At 34.8% G+C, this 25,073-nt stretch overlaps 1 protein-coding gene across 1 annotated transcript in view; it reads left to right on the plus strand.

The window, feature by feature from the left end:
• The window catches only part of LOC150094636 (oxysterol-binding protein-related protein 1-like), a 714,206-nt gene that overhangs the window by 429,486 nt on the left and 259,647 nt on the right, over positions 1-25,073 (plus strand). The window contains exon 15 of the mRNA XM_090411347.1: positions 19,520-19,682. Within this exon, the coding sequence (XP_090267473.1) occupies positions 19,520-19,682 (163 nt within the window). The remainder of the gene's footprint in view (positions 1-19,519; positions 19,683-25,073) is intronic.

A 25,073-nucleotide genomic window follows, 5' to 3' on the forward strand; every position in this document is an offset into this window, starting at 1 on the left:
TTGCGAGCCATTAGTAGCAGAGGCTCTACCAATCGACCTACCTTATATACACTACCTAATCCTTCATTTATGTGCTATATCATCTGCCACCCACAAATGATATTTTGCTGTTAATTACATGCCTTCTCTGACTAATTTGCTTGTATGCAGAATGAAAAACACAAGTTTAAGATAAATCCTGCTACTTTCATTTAAAAAAAAAACATGTAAAGATTCTTATGACAAAACCTAGGTCCTTTCCAAAGGGGGACAAGTCCTGTTGTTATTCCAACTGCACTCTGCAGACACTTATTGAAATAAAATGTGCTTTCAAAGTGACAACTGGTCACTCCATTACCTATTTAACTTGGATAATTAATATTAACTAAGTTGGAAGATCTTACTTAATCCTCTTCTACCTTTACAGTGAGGTTGAAAGAATTTATCCAAAGAATAATTATGATACAATCACTATCAGACTTTTCATCTTCTTGATTATATAGAGAAACCTGTGGAGAATTCATGACTAAATTTAACACACGTGAACCACAGTAGTAGGTTTTTTATTATGTAAATATTTCGTCCTAGGTATCTTAGGACATCATCAGTACAGTATGGCAATACTAGGAATAGATATTCCTAGTATTGCCATACTGTACTGATGATGTCCTAAGATACCTAGGACGAAATATTTACATAATAAAAAACCTACTACTGTGGTTCACGTGTGTTAAATTTAGTCTTTTCATCTTCTTGTCTGTCACATTCAAGTAACTTAGCATTTAGAAACCTGATCGGTACTTATGATAGAGTGGTTAATCCTCTCTGCACTGTCTGTTATATCTGTAAATTTCATGTGTTTTGCAGGATGAAAACAACAGTTTCCAGGAGCAAAAACCCTGCTACCTTTGTATGAGACTGGCTAAATCACCTTCATTTGAAAAGCCTGATAAATGTCCTTTGTGTCCTAGATGGGATTCAAACTCAGGTCTTCAAACCAGAGGCATTGATGATGCTGGCTGAGCTAGAGAGACTTATTATGTTATATATAATAATATCTTATGTAGTATATTTTCAGACTTTAGTAATCATAGATGTTATGTATGAAATCATGGATATGATTTTAAAACTTAGATTGAGCAGTAATAAAAGTGTATATTATTAATTAATTAAAAGTATATATTTAAGCACCTCCATAGCACAATTGGAAGAACAACGGTATGTTCCGGCCTTCGATTGGAAAAGGCCTAGGTTTGATTCTCGTCATGATGGGAGGAATCTTTATATGAACTTTTTCAATTTAAGGTGAGTTAGCTGATCTCATACGGAGATAGCAGGGTTTTTTCCCACCAGAAACTTGGATTTTTCCTCCCACATACAGACAAATCGGCCTTTCAGAACACACGCAATTTACAGACAAAAAAATACTAGAGGTGGATGGCGTTGATGTTGATGATTGTGGTGGAGGCTTGATGTAGTGGTGGAGACGGAGAGTTGTGGCATGGGTGTTCTCCCTCGATGAGTCTTCAGACTCCTTGGAGGTGTCACGAAAATAATAAAATAATAATTATTATTATAAGGTTAACAAAATGTTGGATTCATATAGCACATTAGCACCATGGCACCTAGCCACAGAGAAAAGCATGGTCTTAGTATGCACTGTTGGTCTTGCACTCAGAATCATCCCTCACTAAAGGACTTTCACAAATATCCATGCCATTGTGGAGGTTAAACTCAGTTCAGTTAGCTACAAATCAAAAGTACTATGTACTCAGCAACCCAAGAAGAATTTTATAAACTTTATTTTTCCTGTAAGTTATTGCTTATAATGGAGAATTAGGAGCATGTATTGTTGCCATGTTTTGAAAAACGAGCCGAGAAACTGAGCCTTGAAAGAGGACTAACTTTTTTCTGTTTATCCTGTGATCTCCTTGGATTAATAACAGCAATAATCAGTATAAACATGGTATCATTAATTAGCATCAAACTTCCATGTTGTCAAAAGACATCATGAGAAGTTCTAGTTTTGCACTCAGCATACTCTCAATTCATTCCATTCACCTACTTCCCTTCAAGAAAAAAATCTGTTTGCTCTTATGTGTTCCTTATCCAACATGTAAGGAACACGTTCGAGCAAACACGTTTCTTATCCAGCTTTCTATGTTAGCCTCTTTGTTCGGTCCTTCCTATCTCTCTCGTCATTACCTCTCTGCTGTATGAAAAATCTTTTATATTAATCTGATACAAACCACTCACAAATTTAATGTTCCAGTTATATCACTTCTTCTCCTATTACTATCTACCATGCTTCACAGATAGTAATAATTAAATTAAATTAATTTATTAAATAATAAAATACGATCATCAGAATCCTATATCAAGAATAGTCAACATTTTGTAAATAAACTCCAAGCCATTACGATTGCACCAACTGACATGCTAGCCAGCCTAGATGTTGTATCCCTTTTCACCAATGTTCCAGTAGAAGAGGTAATAAACATCATCCAAGACCTCTTTCCTCTAGACATCACACAGATGTTTAGACACTGCCTTCAATGTAATTTCTTCAAAGTTAACAACACCATATACCAACAATTAGAAGGCCTAGCAATGGGAAGCCCACTATCACCATCTTGTGCAGACCTTTTCATGGAAAAACTTGAAAAAGAAATTCTCTCTGCAATCTCTCCAAAACCATCTACATGGTGGAGATATGTGGATGATATATTCATCATATGGCAAGACAGCTTAGACAACCTTAAATCGTTTGTGGATAAAATCAACTCAATACATAGCAAGATAAAATTCACTCTGGAAGTAGAAAAACAACCAACTGCATTTTTTAGATATTTTGATAAAAAAACAACCTAACAGTGTCAAATTATCCATTTACAGAAAGCCCACAGATACTGGAAGATATCTTCACTATACTTCAAACCATCACAAGTCACACAAACTGAGTATTATCAACATGTTGAAACATAGAGCCAAAAAGTTTATATCAGAAGAGGAGGATACACAGAATGAACTCTCACTAATAGCCAACACATTATCACAAAATGGATACCCTCAAAACATCATCAAAAAATATCTATACAATGACAACCCCAGACAAGAAGAATCCCACCGTCAGCACGTTTCTACTGTAGTGATACCTTTCATCAAGTCAATTTCTTATCAAATAGCAAGAATACTAAGAGCCAACAACATCAGAGTGGTCTTCAAACCAACCACCAACATCAGACAAGTTTTAGGATCTCCAAAAGATAAATCTTTCTTTTAGGGTTACACGGTGATCGGCACTCATATTTGTAGATTTAGGGACTCAAAAACACACGTGTTAAACAGATTATTTTATTAATTACAAATAAAATAAACTTGACGTTTCGCCCTCTATATCGAGGTCATCATCAGAAGAATACAACTGTATGCAGAACCAAGCTACATGCTCATGCTTTCTATATCAGTAAGCTAAATCTACGCAGTTAATAAATCTTTTTTCTAGCCTGACCTCTAGTGATAGAAAAGAAAAAAAAAAATAAATAAATAAAATAAAATAAAATAAAATAAAAAAAAAATTAAAAAAATATAAAATAAAATAAAATAAAAATAAAAAGTAAATAAATACAAAAAAAAAAATAATAATAATATATATATATATATATATATATATATATATATATATATATATATATATATATATATATATATATATATATACACACACATAAATAGATAAATGCAACTACAATAAACTGTTAGAGTCCTCATGTATTAATATTCTGGATAGTTACAAAATGATTTCTTTCAGTTGCTATTGAATGTTCTAAACACTTCACCAAGTCACCAGGTTGTCTTCTTGTAGTGGAAATTTTTCTAATGCTATTTTAGGATGTTATACAGGTTGTAGATGGGTCCTCCACATACTTGAAATGGTGAAGCCATCATTTTTGTTGAGATTTGGGTTGTGTTTGAGCATTTCACAAGACTCTTTAAATTTTCTCTCAAACCAGGTTTTGGTGCGGTGTAGGGACTTGGTATTTTTCCAGTCAATTCTATGGTATGTTTGGAGTGCATGGTCAGAAAGGCCTGTTTTACTGAAGTGGAGGTATTTAATGTGTCGTTTGTGTTCGTCTTGTCTGATTGGGATAGTTCGCCCTGTTTCCCCTATGTATGGTATGTTACATGTGCAGTGTATTTTGTATACCCCTGGGTGTGCTAGGTGTGGAAGAGGATCTTTAGAGGTACTGAGTAGGTGTCTTAGCTTATTTGGGGGTTTAAAGGTGGTTTTAATGTTGTATTTGCGAAGTGTTCTGTCTATTTTTTCAGAAATGCCTCTAACATATGGAATGGCAATAGCATTCTTGCCATTCCATATGTTAGAGGCATTTCTATACAGGTTGTAGAGGACCCATCTACAACCTGTATAACATCCTAAAATAGCATTAGAAAAATTTCCACTACAAGAAGACAACCTGGTGACTTGGTGAAGTGTTTAGAACATTCAATAGCAACTGAAAGAAATCATTTTGTAACTATCCAGAATATTAATACATGAGGACTCTAACAGTTTATTGTAGTTGCATTTATCTATTTATGTGTATATATATATATATATATACAGGGTGTTCGGGATAAATTTGACAGTTTCGTAAGGAAAAAGAAAATCTTCTTTGTATCTATTAAATTTAATGAATTGACAAAAAAACATTACAGGCAGAGTTAATTACAATACTATCAACAAGATTTACTCAAAATAACCACCATTAGCATCGATCACAGCTTCAATTCTGCTTCGGAACCTCGAACAAGCTGATGCTACAGTCTCCCTGGGAAGGGCCGCAAAAACTGTTTTAATTTTATCCATTAACTGGGCTTTTGTATTACTGGAAGTGCGATTGGTGTCTTTTTCAACTGCGCCCCATACAAAATAATCCATGGGGTTAAGGTCTGGGGAGTTTGGAGGCCAAACATTTGGACTGGTGAAGTCGTAGAAATTTTCAGACAACCATTTTTGACTTTTCCCAGAGGTGTGACAAGGGGCCGAATCCTGCTGCCATACATACAGCCTACCATTGGCTACCCTTGTTATCCAGGGCTTGACTACAGTTAGCAACTCCACGAACAAAGCCCGAATTCCAATGCCAGGGTTCTTCAACACCTGTTCCTGCAGATTTGCGAGGAATTCTGCTGTACGAACGCAATCAGATCGTCTGCTAGGGATCTTTCTTCTTGCTACATCCTCGTAGTCACCATTGCAAGTCTCTAGTTCATGCCTGATTGTTTTTACTGTATTCAGGGAGCATTGGGCAGCAGTCGTAATATCCTTATTTTGATGGCGGGCACGAATCATCATGATACAAGTTATTCTCTTCCATGATTCAGGTGGGTTCCAGCTATCCATCCTTTCTGACATCTTGTATATGAATGAAGAAGGGTCCAAACTTTTAAATGAAGAGAAGTGTGTGTTAATACATGTAACTTACGGAAAAATATAATTAATTATAAATATGTCAAATTTATCCCGAACACCCTGTATATATATATATTTTTTTTTTTTTTTTTTTTTTTGTATTTATTTACTTTTTATTTTTATTTTATTTTATTTTATATTTTTTTAATTTTTTAATTTTTTTTTTTATTTTATTTTATTTATTTATTTTTTTTTTTTTCTTTTCTATCACTAGAGGTCAGGCTAGAAAAAAGATTTATTAACTGCGTAGATTTAGCTTACTGATATAGAAAGCATGAGCATGTAGCTTGGTTCTGCATACAGTTGTATTCTTCTGATGATGACCTCGATATAGAGGTCGAAACGTCAAGTTTATTTTATTTGTAATTAATAAAATAATCTGTTTAACACGTGTGTTTTTGAGTCCCTAAATCTACAAATATGAGTCCAAAAGATAAAGTTCCGTTCTACAAATATCCAGGAGTATATTACATTCCCTGCTCCTGTGGTCTTGCCTACATTGGACAAACTTCACGAAGTTTAGAAATTAGACAAAAAGAACATGTTGGTGGTGTAAACCACAACAGAAGCATTTCTTCTGGCTTAGCACATCATTTCTGCACGTCTAACCACACGATAGATTGGCAAAACAGCTCCATGCCATATCTCGATGATGACTACAGGCATCGTGTATTTAAGGAAGCCACAATAGTACTAATAACCGGCGGAAACCTCAACAGAAATCAGGGTATAATTCTCAACAGTTCATGGAAAAACTTGATCCTCTCTCTCAATCAATCTGAACTTCAGCTAGCCAGTAATCACATTACAAGTCTACAACAAACACGCATGCGTGATAATGAATAAGAACAATAAGCCATCTTTGTCACGCGAAACGTGTAACCATAGATACTAGTTTGGTTTACAACGTTTTTTATGTTCCTTTTAATTTGCATTTACTTTCATATCTCCGTAATACCTTGAAAAAGCCAGACAGTTTGCTGGCGAAACTGGTAGGTTTTAATAAATGTTTATTTGTAAAATACTGGTCTGTATTAATAAAAGTGTATTTCTATCTATAAAAACGACCAAAAATGTATACCCTACAAGACTATTGTTCAGGTGAAAGCAAGAACATTCGGTTTTACCAGAATTTGGTGTTAATCTCCATTTTTTATAGAACTGCCATAAATCTGACAGATCATGTGTCAATATTTCTTCAGTTCTTTTGATAGACGTCGCTGATCACCAAAGCTAGATCACCTGCATAAGCAAACTTCCTGCTGGCTGTTTCAGGAATATCTGCGATGTAAAGGCTAGAAAGCAGTGGTGCGAGCACTGAGCCCTGAGGTAGTCCATTCTTAAGCACTCTCTGTTTACTGATGCTTCTTCCGGTGACTACCCTGAAATATCGATCACACAGTAAGTTGTTTAGGAGATGACCCAATATTTTACATGGGATGACCTTAAGAAATTTATATATGAGTCCCTCCCTCCAAACAGTATCGTAAGCCACTGTTAAGTCAATAAAGACTGCAGTAGCCTTCAGGCATCTTTGAAATCCTGCTTCAGTGTAGGTTGTTAAGCTGAGAACTTGATCTGTGCAGCTGCGATCTCTTCTGAACCCTGCTTGTTCTATTGGAACACATTCCAAAATTTTATCACTGATCCTGTTCAATATTAGTCTCTCCAACAATTTGGAGGTTGCACTTAAAAGGGCTATGGGGCGATAGCTTTCAGTTCTGTCTGCTGGCTTACCTGGTTTTAACACAGCAATGATTTTTGTCCTTTTAAATTCTTTAGGAATGCAGCCACTTTCAAGTATGTCGTTAAAGAACTTAGCCAGCCACGATCTTGCATAAGGTCCACATTGTACAGTGATAAAATACTTTTATTTGAGGAAGTGGATGGCTGTGCTGACCAAGCCAAGTTAGATGCAGTTCATGGGGACTCTGCACCAGCACTAAAGACTATTTATTTTTGGATAAATGAGTTTAAACGTGGTTGTAAGTCCATCGAAGATGAAGCGTGCTCGGGACTCCCGACAAAGGAAATGATTGACAAAATCCATGGTATCGTTATGGAAGACGACTAGGTGAAAGTGCATGAGATTGCCGAGATTGTAGGCATCTCAACTTGAATGAGTGTGTAATATCCTGCACGAAAATTTGCACATGAAAAAGTCACAATTGCACGAATTGAGGTTCAAATCGGTTCCACATCCACCGTATTCTCCAGACTTGGCCCCATGTGACTTCTTCTTGTTCCCAAACTTAAAAATTTCGCTCAGTGAGAAAAAATTTTCTTAGAATGAGGATGTCATCACGGCTGTCAATGACTATTTCGCACAATTTGACAAATCTTACTTTTTAGATGGGATGAAAAAATTGGAAACTCACTGGACCAAATGTGTAGACCTCGAAGGAGACTATGTTGGGAAATAAAGGTGATTTTTTTCCAAAAAAAAATGTGCTTAACTTATTTTTTTACCAAACTTTTCAAACAACCCTCGTACTTAGAACAACAGATATCAGTGGAACAAAATATCATGGACGAAATTAAAAGATGCATGATGATTTAAAGGAAAGCATTTGGAAAATTACATTTAATATTCAAAAGCCAACTACCATTATGCCAGAAGAGAAAAGTTTTTAACCAATGTATTCTTCCTGTATTGACATATGGCTGTGAAACACGGATACTAAGTGCAAAGGAAATTCAAAAATTAAGAATAACACAATTTAGTATGGAAAAAAGTATGCTGGGTATCACATGACTAGATTACAAAAGGAATATGTGGATAAGAAATCAAACCAAAGGCTCTGACATCATAGGAAGAGTGAATCATCTGAAGTGGCTATGGACCAGGCATATTGCTTGAGGACAACATCAGTGATGTACAAAAAAGGTACTGGATTGGATTTTCACGAGAGGAAAAACGACCACGATGCTGACCTAAATCACAGTGGATTGATGATATCATCAGATTTGCAGGGTTTACGTGGGGAAGGAGAGCCAGGACAGACAATTTTGAAGTAATCTTGGAAAGTCCTTCATCCAGCAGTGGATTGACAATGGCAGATGATGATGATGCTTGATTAACACTAAAAATTAATAATATACTAGCATCATCACCTTACTGCCTCAGCTGTAATTCCCACCATCTTAGTCACTGTTTTGCAGATTGTTTCCAAAATCTCATTTCCTCAAACGAATAGATTTATACACAGTTATTCATTTGCAGCCTGATCAAGATTTAATGCAGTGTAACTATAATCTCTTTATTACTATATACCCATGTTCTTATCATCATTGCCATAATCTGTTGTTTTGCCATTGAATTTCTCAAGTGAAGTTAATAGTTAGACATGTGAAATTTGCAGTCCATAAATTTCAGATTCTTGACTACTGCCTCTATCTCTTTTAATGTATTCCCACCATTTATGAATATCCAGCATCCAATCCTTTTCTTCCAGATTTCAAATGATCTCATAGTCAGAGTTTTTTCAGCCATAATACCCACTAAACCTAAATTTCAAAACACTGCATTTTACATCTGTGAATTGTAGCCCAATTGAAGTTTCCATGCAGACAGGATATAAATCTTCCTTTAGAGCCACATCATCAATTTCACTCCTCATAGCTGTTTCAGCTTTGCATCCTTTGCAAACATTTTGCTACTTTGGTTTGCTGAGTGGATAGTACTTCTTCTCCCTATCATTAGGCCATGATTTCATATTCCACCAAGAATGTTTGGGAATCACTTTAGATGGTACATGAATTTCATCACCTAGTGAAGACCATCTTGCTTATTCAAGGTGAAGCAGCTTGAAAAAGTTACGATTGCCATTGGTCTGTAGATCAGGGTTTCCATATTATTTAATCCTTACCCTGTATATGGAATTAATACTAATTGTATTATAGCTTTATAAGTTATCATCAGTGGGGGTTCACCTGAAAATAAACTATTTCCTCTTTTAAGCCTTTTCAAATAATATTAACATATATGCTGAATATAGACATAAAACCAATCCTTACAGCATGCCATTAGTCACTTATGTTCTGAGATGCTGCTTTTTCTTATAAATCCACTGATACATGTGTAATCACTTATCCACCATATACCACCAATTTAAATAGCCATTTTTGTCATATGGAAGTGTCGTTTGCTACATACGAATCCCCTCCCCCTTGTTTACTACTTTATAAGTAATGCTAACCCTCAGAGAATCCTGCTGTTACACTGGACAACACACAATTTGCCCTCTGAAATGAAAGGAGTGATTCCTTACTAAGTTTGATGTGCTGAACATGAAAATGAACAGTAAAATTTGTTGATTGGCTCTTGTTTAATGAGAGACTCTGGCTACATTGCATACACAGGTATCACGTGGCAATGCTGTATTTCAATCTTCTGATTGCATCAGCCAATAATACACACCCCCAGGAGCTATTGCATCATTGGCTGGTGCAGTGCAGTTGAGTCATGACATTGCTTGTAAGATGATGCAGTCATTAGTATAAGGTCAGAGAGAAGAATGTGCAACACCCAGCACTGGCAGAAACACACAAAATTTTGTTACTGCCCCTACACATCAAACTCTCTCAAAAAAAAAAAAAAAAACTTCATAAAAGCCACTGACTGGATTGGATCAGCTTTCAAGTACCTGGCTGACAAATTCCCTTGATTCAGTGAAGCAAAAATTAAAGAGGAAGTTTTTGTGAGTCCTCAGATCGGAGAACTCTTCATTGACAAGATGTTCAACAACCTGCTACAGGGTGATGAGAAAAAATCTTGTAACACATTGCGTCTGGTATCAACTAACTTCCTCAGAAATATCAGAGCAGAAAACAACAAGGAACTGGTTGAGAACTTGTTTGTAATATGTTCTTAAAAATACACTTGTTCCATTGCCACTTGGATTTCTTCCCCTACAACATGGTTAGTGCTGAGCATGGTGAACATTTCTACCAGGAAATTGCAATGGTGAAGAAACGATACCAGGGAAAGTAGTCCATTTCCATGTTGGTTAATCTAGATGAGCTAGAGATGATCCTGAGTAGCTTTACAAGCAGCAGGCAAAGCGGTGTCAGATGTAGAAGCATATGTTTACTGGCATGTGTAATATGCACGTATTACTCTATAATATAAGAAACTATTGCAGATCCCTCACAAATCATAGTCAATTTTGTATTTTCGTTGTCATATTCGTGTTCAGCACCTTAAAATCTATAAGAAGTGACTAAATTAATCTAGGGAGAATGACTTGTAAAATTTTGTTGTTCCGGTGTTATCAGTGCATTTCTCAATCCATAGCCTTGCTAATCAGAACAATTTGCATACTCTAACCACCACCACTGATAGCCCCTCTTCTTCTTCATCGCACCCATTTTATTCTCTCGCCAACGTTTTGGACCTGTGTTGCAAGGCTCTCCATCATTATACAAAATAAGCAGTGAGGATTTATAAGTAAAAGGTAATGATTAAGAACCGTCTCTTCTAAATTAGCAGAATTAAAGTTGATATACAAATTTAATATATATGTATAACTGAGCATAAACATAAGCTTGCCTTTAAAAGCCATTATTTTTCAAACAAGATATATTTCATAAATGACCTTATCAGTAACACCCCCAATAGTGGATTATGTCTCAAAGATTTGGTCAGTCAAATAATTAATAGATTCTAAGAGAATTAAAGATATTCAGAGAGGGTAGGTATGCTAAGTGATTTGAGGGAGTGTATTAAACAGTTATGCAATTAAGTTCATTAGCTATCAGCCTTGTTTTTACTTTGTGTTACATCACCTTTGAGTATTTTTCAAGGACTTTTAATTCTGTGGTCCATCGACTCTCCATACAAAAAAGCCACTTCTTACTCTCCAGTTCACCATTTCCTTTAGCAACTCCCAGGGGTGGTTCCTTGTCCACTCCCCTTATTCTGCTATATGAAAAATCTCAGTATCAATCCTGTAAATACCTCTCAAAAAGTTAAATGTCTCATTCGTGTCACCTCTTCATGTTATCCACCAAACTATATAGTCCACATGCCCTTAGTATATCCTGATAGATAACATTGTACAGTATGTACCCTCTTCAAAGTTAGTTTCTCCCCTTCAAATCTTGTTGACCTGCTCTGAGCACTGAGCCAGATGTGGTCTTATCAGAGCTTTATATAATAGAATCACCATTCTTTTATCTCTACTATCCAAAGCCTGTCTTAGTATTACTGTAATCCTCTGGTCTATTTTTGTGATATAAACTTCAACTTTTTTTATCAAACTGCCACTCCATGATCTTTTGCCCTCTCTGCTTCCTCTAGCATTGTTCTTCCAATAGAGTATGCAGCCTCCCATTTATGGATCCCAAATTTCAAGACCCTACATTTACTTGAATTAAACTTAATCCCCCATCCAGCTTGTTGAAATCTCCTGAAGTGCTATCACATCGATACCATTACTAATACTCTTTCCAAGCTTCACATCTACAAATAACTGAATATCTCCCTGCAATCTAGTGACAATATTATTGACGTATTAAAAAGCAAAGGTTCATTTACTCATTCCTATGGAACCCCATTTGCAGCCTTCCTTTTCCTTAATACTGCTTTCCTGTATATCTAAATCCATGTATTGCTAATTAACTTTTTGTGATATTATTATTATTAACATTTAACCTCCACAGAGTCAAAGAACTCATTGCAAGATGTCCATACTCTCGTGCAAAATATCACTGACCCATTCCTTAAACCCATTTGCAGTTTCTGCACTCACCACACTCTCAGGTAATGCATTTCTCACACCAATCACTTTCCATCCAAAGAATCTGCTTCTCACTTCCCTTATACATCTTCTAGGGATGACTTCTTGTTCTACCATGGTATCTCTCTATGAAAAATCTCCTCCACATTAATCTGGTAACAACCCCTCACCAACTTGCATGTCTCAATCATATTTCCTCTCCTTCTATCCATCTCTTGACTCTCTCCAGTACATCCTCATCCCTCTGAAAACCAACTGACCAAATTGTGCACAGTAGTTCATATGTGGCCTGATCAAAGTCTTATACAAAAGTACTATAACTTCTTTGCTTTTGCTTATTGGCATAATCCATTGTGATGTTACAATTTTAGCTATGTGACCCTTAAACTTCAAGTCTCTGTCCACCATCACTTTCAGATCTCTCATCTCTTCCACCTCCTTAAAAATTTTGCTATTAATTTGATACTCTGTATACCAACATTAAACTGCTAGTCCCACTCACATAGTCTGTTGAGGTCCTCAAGCATGGCTATAACATCTGCTCTACTTTTCATACTTCTTTCCCACTTTGCACCATCAGCAAACAGTTGCACATTTCCATTTAAGCCGGTCCCAATGTCATTAAAATACAAATTAAACAATAATAGTTCCAAAACAGATCCCTGTGGCACTCTACAAGGGTACCATACTAGTGACCCTCCTCTTTTGGGAAACCACTCCTCTATATACAACCTGTCTATACCTTTCTGACAGCCAATCAGCTATCTAACTCACTAGTCTTTTATCTAATCCCATCTGTTTCAGTTTAGCTACCAGTTTGTCATGTGGCAGTCTCTCACAGGTCTTTGAAAAATCCAAGCATACCACTGTATATGCATCTCCTTTATCAAGTGAATTTTTCACCTTGTAATATATAAGCAGACTGCTAAAGCATGATCTCTCCCTAACAAATCCATGCTGACCATCATAAAGAATACTGCTATTATCAACCCATTTCTGAATCTTAGTCCTCACTAACTTCTCCAACACCTCAACAACTCCAGAGAAATTTGCTGTTGATATGTATTTCTTAACTAGCTCCCATGCACTGCTGATATCTCTCCCTTTGAATTCTTCCATCCATGAAACTGTTTCTAGCTAATTTCTAAGATTAATATTTTCTTTCATAATTAGACATATGAAGTATCCATAACTATAGAATCACACTTGTACCACAGTAACAATTAAATTATTATGGAGCTATTTCCTTTTACGTGTTGTAAGATATCATCATTGCAAATGGTGAACAACAATAAGGAATTTGAATAAAGAAATAATGTGCATTAAATTGGAATCCTGTTTATTCAGTTGTGTGTATATGGGTTAAAACTTTTAATTTAATCTGAAAATAAGAGATTACAAATTTCTTTAATAGTTGAGGATAATAATTTGCCACACATTTAGAATACTAAGGCATTGAGGTTAGATTGATGAAGCATGATTTCAGTACTTTCTTTGTATAAACATTCATGTTTATGTATGGATATATGTAATAGCTTGGTGTTTTCCCATTTGATCCTGTGCTAAGTGTTTTAAATTCTATGTTGCGCCAGGAGAGACTTATGAGGTTTGATAAGCCAGATGTGATCTTGATGTTCAGAGATATGTTTATTAACAGATCTTCCTGTTTGGCCATAGTAAGACAAGTTGCATTAACATGGTGGTTTGTATATGCCAGGTAGCATCGGTGGTAAGAGTTTATCTTTTTGGAGAAGGCAGCAGGTAATGAATTTGGTTGATGGATTTATAGGTAGTGACGAGTTTATATTTTCTCATAATTTTTGTCACCCGTTCAGAGATTCCTTTAATATATTGTATAGGAGTCCTGTGGACTTCTTCCTGTCTAGGAGACTCATTATTTTTGATCCAAAGCCAACAATTTGGCTGCTGTACATTGATGACATCTTTGCAGTTTAGAGTCACACAGAACCAGCACTCCATTCATTTCTACAAAAAATCAACATACTACATCTATTAAGTTCACACTAGAAAAAGAATCATCAAAAGTTATTTATTTCCTTTCTAGATGTACACATCTAATCTAAGCATGATGAATCAATTTCCATTTCTGTCTAACGAAAACTAACTTTTACAGATCATTATATCGACAATTCATCAGCCCACTATCCATCTGAAAAATATGGCATCATAAAATTTCTAGTATCAAGAGTGCAGAAGGTTTGTTCTTCTGAAGAATCTCAAAAACAAGAACTGGAAAATATCAAACAGCATTACTAAATGGCTGTATTCCAAGAATAATTCAAAAAAAAAAAAAAAAATTCCTATACAACATCTGAAACAAGAGCCCTATACCATATATTAACAGCGTCTCTAAAGGAGTGTCAAAAATTATGAGAAAATATAAACCCATCAACAAATTCAGAACCTGCTACTTCTCCAAACGACAAACTCTCACCACTGATACTTTCTGAGGTATATAAAGTATACATGTTCATGCATCTTGTCTTATGTACAAACAGGAAAATCGGTTAATAAACTTATCTCTGACATCAAGACTACATCCAGTTTATCAAACCTCACCAATATGGCCTGCACAACATGGAATTGAAAATACTAGCCACAAGATCCAATTTGAAAACACCAAGAGCTACTACATACATCCATGTATAAATATGAATGTTTATACAAAGAACGTTCTGAATCCCTGCTTCATCGACCTTGCCTCTGTTGTAATAATTGAGGTAAGGTTGATGAAGGAATGATTGAATGTGCCTCACTGTATTAAATACATTTTTAATCTCTTATATTGGGTTGGCAAATAAGTTTGTTCGGTTTATGCGTTAACTGATAAGTGAAGCGGTTTACGCCGCCTTCACCTGTCATACAACACTATTGTGCAGTTGAAAGGCAACATTTCACATAACCTTTTAGAGAATTTTCATTTGGCCTACTTCAGTTGGGTGTGTGTGACATATTTTTAGAAATGGAAGGAAATAATGTACATTACCGGCATATTTTGCTTTTTTATTTCAAAAAAGGCAAACGAGCTGTGGAGACCCTTAAAAAATATGCAGCATATATGGGGATGGTGCCTTAACAGAATGCATATGCCAAAAGTGGTTTGCTAAATTCCATTCTGGAGATTTCGAAGTCAGTGATGCAGCTCGTGCCGGTTGCCTCACCAAGGTTGATTCGAGTGTTGCGAAGGATATCTTCGACAAAAATCCGTCAAAAATAGTGTGGGAGATTGCTGCAGTACTGAACACATCCCATACAAGCATTGAAAACCATTTGCACAAGCTGGGATATGTTTCAAAACTCAATGTTTGGGTGCCACATGAATTGACTGAGGCCAACATGACTGCTCGCATATCCATCTGTGATTTGCTGTGATGTTACCAAGAAAACGACCCATTTTTGATGCAGATGATTAAAAATGGGTCATGCATGATAATGTGGTATGTATAGTTCGCCTACCGATTAGAGATCCCTCGACACTTCTACACATGTCAGAAAAATGAGAATCCATTCCAATAATAGGGTAATCAATCTGTCTTCTGGGATGAGTTTGTTTATTATTACAGGTCGGGAAATTTAGCTTTTCTTTTATGAACATTGTGGTTTTTAAAGTGTAACTATTTTGCTTGTATAACAGTTGGAAAAATGTATGTAGAGTATTAACAAAATTAAAAACGATATAGCATAAAACAAAAATTTAACTAAGTTTGTTTTTAAGAAAGTTTTCTATAAAATAAAAATAATTATACAGAAAAACAGAAATTTTTTCAAATGAACTTAGATATTCTAAACTTACAGTTTAGAGAACTGAGACACTTTAATGTCCTAAACCAATTAATTATTTTTGACTTGTTGTGACTCTTTTAACAAATCCCTGTAAAAAAAAAAGTTGGAAAAAAATACCATTATCAAATCCTTTTAATCTTCAGAGTCGTCTGAATCGCCATCACTTTCACTTAAACTGATCACCAAAAGTTCGCATAATTCTTCGATAATTCTGTCTCTGTCCCAATACATACTTTCCAATGAGGTGACATGAGAGCAATATTTTCCCCAGATTTGAATTGTAATACTTTCAATCGCCTGTTCTGAAAGCTTAAAAAGTTTTGACATGTCAGTATCTCCAGTTACGTTGCGATGGCGAATGAAACTTTTCACTTCTTCCCAAACATACTCAATATCATTAATATCACAATGATATGGTGGTAGTTGAAAGATTATTTTTCACTTGGTTAGAGTATAATAAATTTAGTTTAATCCTTAATTCAAGTGTGAGCAAACAAAGTTTGCACCTGAAAGTATCTTCAGGACTGGGGTAAGGTGATACAACACCAGGACAACTCGTTGCAAAGGTGTAGCAAGCTACCAACACTCTTGTCCCAGTATCTCCTATAATGCAAAACACATCTCCTTGTGGATATGTCTAATGTTATGCATTAAGGGAAGGGCCACTACCCAGACTAGTTTCGACCTTTATTGAGGTCTCTTCAGTGGGAGCCAGGCCCAAGCTGAGATACCAGGCAGAAGCATTCGCAGGTCATCTCTATCTATAGGAGTTGCCAAATGGTGTGCCACCCTTTTTTAATAAATTACTCTGGATTTAGAGAAAGATGTTGAAAGATTATTTTTCACTTGGTTAGAGTATAATAAATTTAGTTTAATCCTTTATCCAAGTGTGAGCAAACAAAGTTTGCGCCTGAAAGTATCTTCAGGACTGGGGTAAGGTGATACAACACACACTTGGATAAAGGATTAAACTAAATTTATTTAGTTTAATCCTTTATCCAACAAAAAGAGCTTCCTCAAACACAATTTGCTTAATGCAGCCTTTACTCTTTTATTCTGTTGAGTGCTACCACGTGACTCCTGCATTCTACTCAAAATCCTCATCTATACAAATTGTCACAATCTGATTTGTCTGAACTTGTAGTTGAAATCTTAAATAGTGTTCATCCTTAGGTTTTGGATGAGGCATAGGGCTGACCATCTTATCCTCGTATTTTGTAACCGAAATACGAGGAAGGTTGTGGGTCTTAAAGGCCTGTTAAAGCCATTGAGATAGGATAGGACTTAGGTTTACCAGTGTACCACGAAATATCTTATCCTGTGCACCTCCACCCCCCATACCACACACTTTCAAAACTGATGGTGCTATATGCTTTCAAATTTTCTGCTCTGAGAGGACACAAAGGTGAAATTCATTGAATATCATTTATCATAAGTAACACTCCATCACCAAATTTGCCCTTCTTATCCTGTTGAAATATGCCATAATTTTCTATTTCGGTCAGGACATCATCGTCTTAAATTAAAAATGCCAGGAAATATATTCTGGAAATACACGGACCAAGGAATCTAGCATGTGCGCAAGTCATCATTGAGTCATGAATAAGCCCAAACGTGCAATGAAAGTGAAGGATATATATTCTTGTTTAATCTTTTATCTGAAGCCAAAGTTTGGGTGTGAAGTATCTTCACAACTAAGCTACTTGTATATAGAGGCTAGTGGCTTCACATTGATTGCCTTAGTATCCCATAGGCATACATCCTTTTTGGTTTGTATAATGCTAATCATTATGAGAAGAGCCACTATACACTGGTTTCAATCTCTATTGAGGTCCATTAAAGGGTGGTGGTACTGCTCCAAAAACTCTTAATTGCATGAGTAGTATACTTTAAGAATTGATTTTTTGTATACTTAAAAAAAAGACCACAGCAAAACTTGTTTGAGAATTGAAATTAATATAGCATGACTTTTTAACTATTTTTATGTGACTTCTACTCAAAGGTTGCAAATTTATAGTACATTAGCACCATGGGCTAAGGATGTTTACTTTTTTTTTTTTTCCCCCATTAAGGGTCACTACTAGACTCAATTCCTGACTCGAATCACTCCAGGACAGGAAAGTCAGTGACAGGCAAAAACTTACCACTGAGCCAAACTGCTCTACTCACCAGTAAGCAAGCAAACCCAAGACAAATATTATTAAATGACATCAGTAGGAGCCAAACCTAGAAGAGAGAGATTATGGTTGAAGCAATGCAAAAATCATATATCCCATCTACAAGTAGAGAAAAGGTGTTAATACTTTACTATTAAAACACTCTAGATTAGAGCAAGTTTTTTTTTACACTTGGAAAAAGGATTAAACAGGAATATAATATTTTGACATTTTTAATTTCATTTATAACCAAGAGAAAAAACTTTCCACATTTTCTGTTAATCATGTTTCACTGATTGCAGTAATGTTTGGACAGGCTGAGGCTATTATTGCAACCAATTCATTTTCTTTATTCCTGATACTCCTGGTATCTGTATAAAGAAACATCAGTACATTTCAGTATTTTTATATATTATTGTTCCCTCCAGATCCCCTATAATTTTGCAATATACCATTCCCTAGTGACATCTTACAACAGTCATCCTTGCTACCATCCACTCTGGTAACTAGTTTCGCCTACTCTAATACTGTTGCTTGCCTAGAACAACTCTCTTTCCAGATACCCACATCTAAACATCAAACTCCTAATATGTATCTTCATGGGTGGATAGAATATTATGATAGTACACATGAAAGATTACATCATTACAAACTCCTATATTTTGGTCTTCCTTAGTGTCTTTTTCCTGCCACTTTTTATTGGCCACTATCTATACCAGTTGCAATTTATAAATTGCAACTGGTATAGATAGTGGCCAATAAAAAGTGAAAAATTGCTTAGTCCTAAAGTTAGGGTTTGCTGGAAAGTAAGTGACTTTAGGACTCGAAGCAATTTTTCATTTTTTATTGGCCACTATCCATACCAGTTGCAATTTATATGTACACTTATATAAGTAATTTTTATTTTCTGTTTATTTATTTATCTATTATTTTCTATATGAACATGTTACTCTCTAGCTTAATTTTATCTTCATAACCTAATAGATAATAATAATAAATTCTAGCTTTGATGTAGTGATTTTTTTTTTTTTTTTTTTTTTTTTTTTTTTTTTTTAGTACCAGAGTTCAGGCAAATAGTTTTAATGGTTGATCAGTAACTTTAGCATGCCATGTAGATTGTAGTGCAGCTTTTTTCTTTGTATATATACATATACTTCAGAAGATGACCTTAATGTGGTGGTCAAAATGTTGAGTATATTTTGGTTTATATTAAACTAAAGTTTTACTCTAACATGGTAGTTGTATCCATAGTTTTCATAATGTAAAATTTTTGTATCCCTCTTATGTTAAATACAAGAAAACTGAGTTTTTTTTTTTAAATATTAAATTTAGTAAAAAGCATTATTTAATCACTTGCTTCTTGTTAGATGATTCGCCTACACCTATAGCATCTCCAGAAGAACACGAACCAAGTGAGCAAAATTCCATTAAGACAGCTACAGAAAGTGATGTGTTTGTCTCTTTTCCATCATCTACTGCCGCTTCACTATCAGCTTCAATGAAAGAGAGAGAGCGATCGAAATGGGGAAGGTAGGTTTTTAGATGATTAAGGTGTTTCATTGTATTTATTCTGAAGATCACCTTGGGAATACAATTAATTGAAATGTAAATATTAAAATGGCTTTAGTATAATTTCCAGAATTGCCACTTGCAAACTCCTTTCTAATACTTTTTCTCCCAAAGTCTTTCTCTTTTAATGGTGACCTCAAGAAAGAAGGAAAAAAGTGAGCATATTTTAATATATGTAGCTTATATCTTTTAGGAAGTTGAAGATAAAGATATTCTAAAGAAGAGCAGTAGAGAGAAGAAATGAAAGAATAAGAGAAAATTTGAGGCAATTGGCAACCTTTGTGATAAACATCTTCAAATATTTCCATTCACTGCATGTCTGTAAAAAACAATTTACACCTAGAAACTAAATAGTTATGCAATAGTGGAATATTTTAATATGAGGTGGATCATTAATTAACCTAATTGTATTATTTTGGTTGCAAGGATTTCTGTTTGTACAAGATCAGTACTTGTTCAGATATATATAAACAATACCTGAAAAAAGTAGAGAAAACTCCTTGTCATGAATGGAATGTTGAGAAAAAGTGAAGAGAGAGTTATCCTAGAAAGAGAAATCTTATATTGTTATGGATTTAAGCATTATTGAAAGTACATGTAAGGCAAGGAAGAAATTTTTTTCTTAGAAATATGACTTGAGTTGTTATTAGTACTGAAGTCTGGTCTCTTCCTATGCTGAAGAATGGTTTGACAATCAGTAGCAGTAGGTGTTTTTTAAAAAGTTTCATTTATTGGTGTATTGCAAGATTTCTCAAATAAAAAAGTGAAGTTCATTATGGGGTCATGGATTCAGTAAAACTGAATTAGATTTGCAGTCAGTTGGGAGAACCATAATGTCTTTATTTGTACACATCAAGGGCCTCTATATTATTTCTATAATTCAATATGAACAACTTTATAGTTTGTGCAGTGAGACTTTGAACTTCAGGTCCTTGTTTAACACCAGTCTCAGATCTCTCATCTCCTCTACCTGCTTCGAAGTTTCCCCATCTAATGTTTACCTTTCATTCCATAATTGCTTACCAAATTTCATAACCTTAGACTTTGCAACATTAAACTAATAGGTCCATTTACCTGCCAATTCGTGCAGTCTATTCAAGTCCTCCTGTAAGGTGATAACACAGCTTGACTCCTCATTGTTCTCTCCAGTTTTGCATCATCTGCAGACAGTTGCATATCTCAGTTAAACTTTTCCCAATATTAAAAACATCACAACCTATTTGACAGCCAGTCTACTGTCCAACTCATTAGTCTGTTATCCAATCCTATCCATTGCATTTAAATTAATAGCTTGTTGTGTTGTCACATTTTACAAATTTGTAAAATATGGCTTCCCTTAAACAGAACCATGCTGGCAGTTACAGAGAATACTGCTCTTATCACCCTGTTGTTGTTGTTGTGTCTTAGCTCTCACTAATCTCTTCAATACGCTAAGCACATCTTCAAATTGACCCTTTGATTTATAGCCATAACCTTATCACCACCCTTGTGAAGTGGGACAGTTTTACCTTTATACTCCCTTTGGACCTATGCTGTTGAGACTTATTCAAAAGGTATATCAAAGCTACTGCTGCCTCTCCTGGAACATTCCTTTAAGATGTGGTGATATGACATAATTTTATTGCCTTATTGACATCAGCCTTGCTTAACTTTTTGTGTACCTCGTGCTCGCTCACCTGTAAGCCATCTTCCATTTCTTCTGTGCTTTAGCTTTTTTCTCATGATTTCACACTGATGAAACACCCCTGATGAATTGCTCACTGAATACCTTGACTATGTTCTTTGCATCAGTTATCAATCTATTATTTTCATCCATTAACATCATCTGGCCATAATCATTCTTCCTTCAACTTCCCACATAATGAATAAACTCCCTAAGAATTTTCTCACCCTGATTTGCTCATGCTGTACTTTTGCTGTCCTGACCAAACTTCTTGGTCTGCTATTTCTTCTACTCATGCAACTGATTGTTACCATTATTCATCTTGTGCTGCCTTCACAGTACATTCTTCCAGATTTTGTGCTTAAGCAAAAATTGCTTAAGCAATTTTGTGCTTAAGCATTACTTTTCTTGCTTTACTCCTCATTCTGTGCTGTATTATTAAAACACTTAAGGAATTGAACAACGTAGTTAAGGATATAAATTAAATTATACTTGAATAAATATTTTCCAATATTTTGCAACGTCATGTTGCCATCTTCTAAAGGAACTTTCAAAAAAGGCATGTGCACGTAGGCACTACAAACACAGTAACTGGAATGAAGAGATGAAGCTATTGTTCTCCTAAAAGTCCTGATGGTGCCCTCTAGCGGGCTAAGTACTGTGTCTGTGCTGTAGTTCTGTGTAAGTATCTGTGCTGTAGTTCTAAGCTGTCTTCTAAGTATTTCATAATCACAGGTCTTGTAGTTCCACATATATCCTTTCTTCACAGAAATCTTCATATGCTGAACATTCCATTTACATGCATAGATTAGAAAAGTCAGAATTTGTTCACTTTTTAACAAGTAAGATTGTGGAAGAAAGTATAAGAATGTCTAATGTTTTAGAAATAGCCTCGTTGTTAAGCAATAATGTAAGGTATGTATCTCTGGCAGTTCCGCTAACTACCTGGATCCTGTGATGAAACTAACTAGGATTAAAGTTGAGAAGTGGGCAGTTAGTGTCTTCTTCCTCTGTAGAAGACAGCAGTCTTCAACAATTTGCTTTTGTTGTGTAATAGTAACATCAGAAGTAAATGAAGCGAATGGATGAACAAAAATCAAATACTTATGGATTTTTCTAAGGCATTTGGCAGGATTTCCTGTTGGAGGTTGTCATACAAACTCACAGAGATGAATATGCAAAGTATACTTTTGACACAAATAACAGAGTGACTGGGCAGATTGACTGAAAGTTATGATGTGCTAAATCCAAGAGAAGGATGACAAGTAGAGCACAAGGTTTTGTACTCAGGCTATTATTGTTGAACATATATATCAATGATGTTGTTGGTCTTGATAATCATACACAATTATTTGCTAATGAAAGTTTGGAATGGTGATAAGGAACATTTCCAGTTCAAAATTTTGGCAAACTGATCTGAATAAACTGGTGCTATGGGCATAGGACAGTGAATTCCAATACATTCACTCTCCTATGTATGTTAGTTGTAATCTGTATAGGTGATCACTGAAGCTAAAGTTTAAGGGTAACATTGCCAAAATGGTTAAGTTTTACCATCAGATAACTGCAATGTTGCAGAGAACACTAACTTGTAAGAATATGGAAGTTATTCTTCGAGGTTTTGATATGACAACATCTTGACTACTCTGCTCAGATGCGGTCATCTGTGTTTCAAGTATGATGCTGGTCCATGGAATTGTGGACTAAAGGAATGTAGTTATAAGAATCTCACTTAATTGTAAATTATTGATCGATTGTTTATTACAGTATTATAGATATTTTTTATACATCTTATAAATAGGCTTTGAAATTAAGTTTGTTATATAAGTTAGGAAATTTTTGAAATTCACTTTAATTGAAAACTTTAAGAGTAAAATTGAAACTGCCTTGCAGATGAGCAGTAGTGATATAAAGAAAATTATATTTAAAGTGATTCATCTGCTTAACTTGATAATGAAATCCTTAGGGAATTATGTAGAAATTCTGAGTATGTGTATTATTTTTTCTTATTATAATAGTTCCTTTATGTCATATATCATCATAATATGTAATTGCAGTATTAGCAGCAAGTACGTTGTTACTTAAGTTTCACTTTGAATCTCAGTGATGGGTACACAGTGGTTATGAATTTTGGGACAACTGTAGCTGGAGAAATGGAAAACACCAGTGGAGAGAAGCAGAGAAAGGAAAATAAAGGAACTGTGGGGACAAGTTGAATTCTTTTCTCTAAAGAAAGATGATGGAATTAATGTTGAAAGAAAGTGAATGTGTCAAGCATTTATTTTTCAGTGAGAACTGTTATATGTCCTAAGTAATTTGGAAAAATATATTTTTCATAAAGCAAGAAATTAATAATGGTATTTTTTCTTTTGAATCTCTCTTTAAACTTTTCAATCAAATGTAATAACTTCTATTGTGATGCAGTGTTCTACTATGAGATGATGATTGCCAGCAAAATTCTCTGTTAATAAAAATATGCTAGTCAGATGATATCGACAGTTTTCATATTGTGTGATTAAACAATCTGAAAAAGGTTTTGAATGAATGAATGGACAGAAATTAATTGGTTTCCACTAGAGAAAAATAATAGTGAGAGAGGAAGAGGATGCAATCATCAAAATAGCAACATGTGTACTCCCGTGCATACACACACACATCCCAAAGGAAATGTCTTTTATGGTCAAATAAAATTATAGATCTTTCCTAGAACTGAATGAATGCTGTTTCTTTCTTTTTGTGTATTGTTTAGTATCATCCCTATGAGATGAAATCAGATGTTAATATATCCTCTGTGAAATTAGTTTAGAAAGAAAATATCCTTATTTAAAGATAATACATTATGTGGATAAATTACTTGGTGTTTTGGAAAAATGTTATTATTTATTTAGTTAGTTAGTTTATTATCATCATCATCAAATTCCTGACATACCCCCTTAAGGGGTGTACAGGTTGTTGTTATTATTATTATTATTTGCATTGTTGTTCAGTCTTGAGAATTAAGAATCGAAATTCGATCCTCAATTCTTTAAATGGAATTTTCTTTATATCACTACTGCTTATCTGAGAGGCAGTTCCAATTCTACTCTTATCAATCTATAAATAAAACCAGTATTGAAGTAATCTTTATGTTCACAAGAAAGGTTATTATTATGTAACATCTCCAGGGAGTCCAAAGACTCATTGAGGGAGAGTGTGCCAACAGCATCGAACTTGTCCCCTTTCAGTTTATATAAGCAATTCTGAATTACACTGATTATTTGTAATTCTTCTAAGATCAGCTTGCTTTAGAAGGCTAAATATATATATTTCTTTAAAATCATTCAATGAAGATGCATTCACAACATCCACCACAGCCCATTCCACTATCATGTCATGGATATAAGAATTAACTATAATCAAATCTTGTTTATTGGTTGATGGATATTTCAAATTCATACCTATGATGGTACAATAATTTCAAAATCAATAGGTTGTAAATTAGAAAAAGATGAAGCTCAAGATATACAACAGAATAATAATAAATATTTCATATAAATATGTATGTACAATAGCTGATTCCTGCATATCAAGTTTATAAATTCTCATAGATTCTTTTCATAGAATGGATGGAGATAGGAAGAGAACAAGAGGCTATCCCTGGAAGCTGTATAAGGAGGGTGGGAGCAAAAGGGGTGAGGAGTAGGTTTTTT

Source organism: Typopeltis vanoorti, chromosome 21, assembly GCF_054136105.1.
Source record: "Typopeltis vanoorti isolate ZY-2024b chromosome 21, IOZ_Tvanoo_1.0, whole genome shotgun sequence".
In the NCBI taxonomy this organism is placed as follows: Eukaryota; Metazoa; Arthropoda; class Arachnida; order Uropygi; family Thelyphonidae; genus Typopeltis; species Typopeltis vanoorti.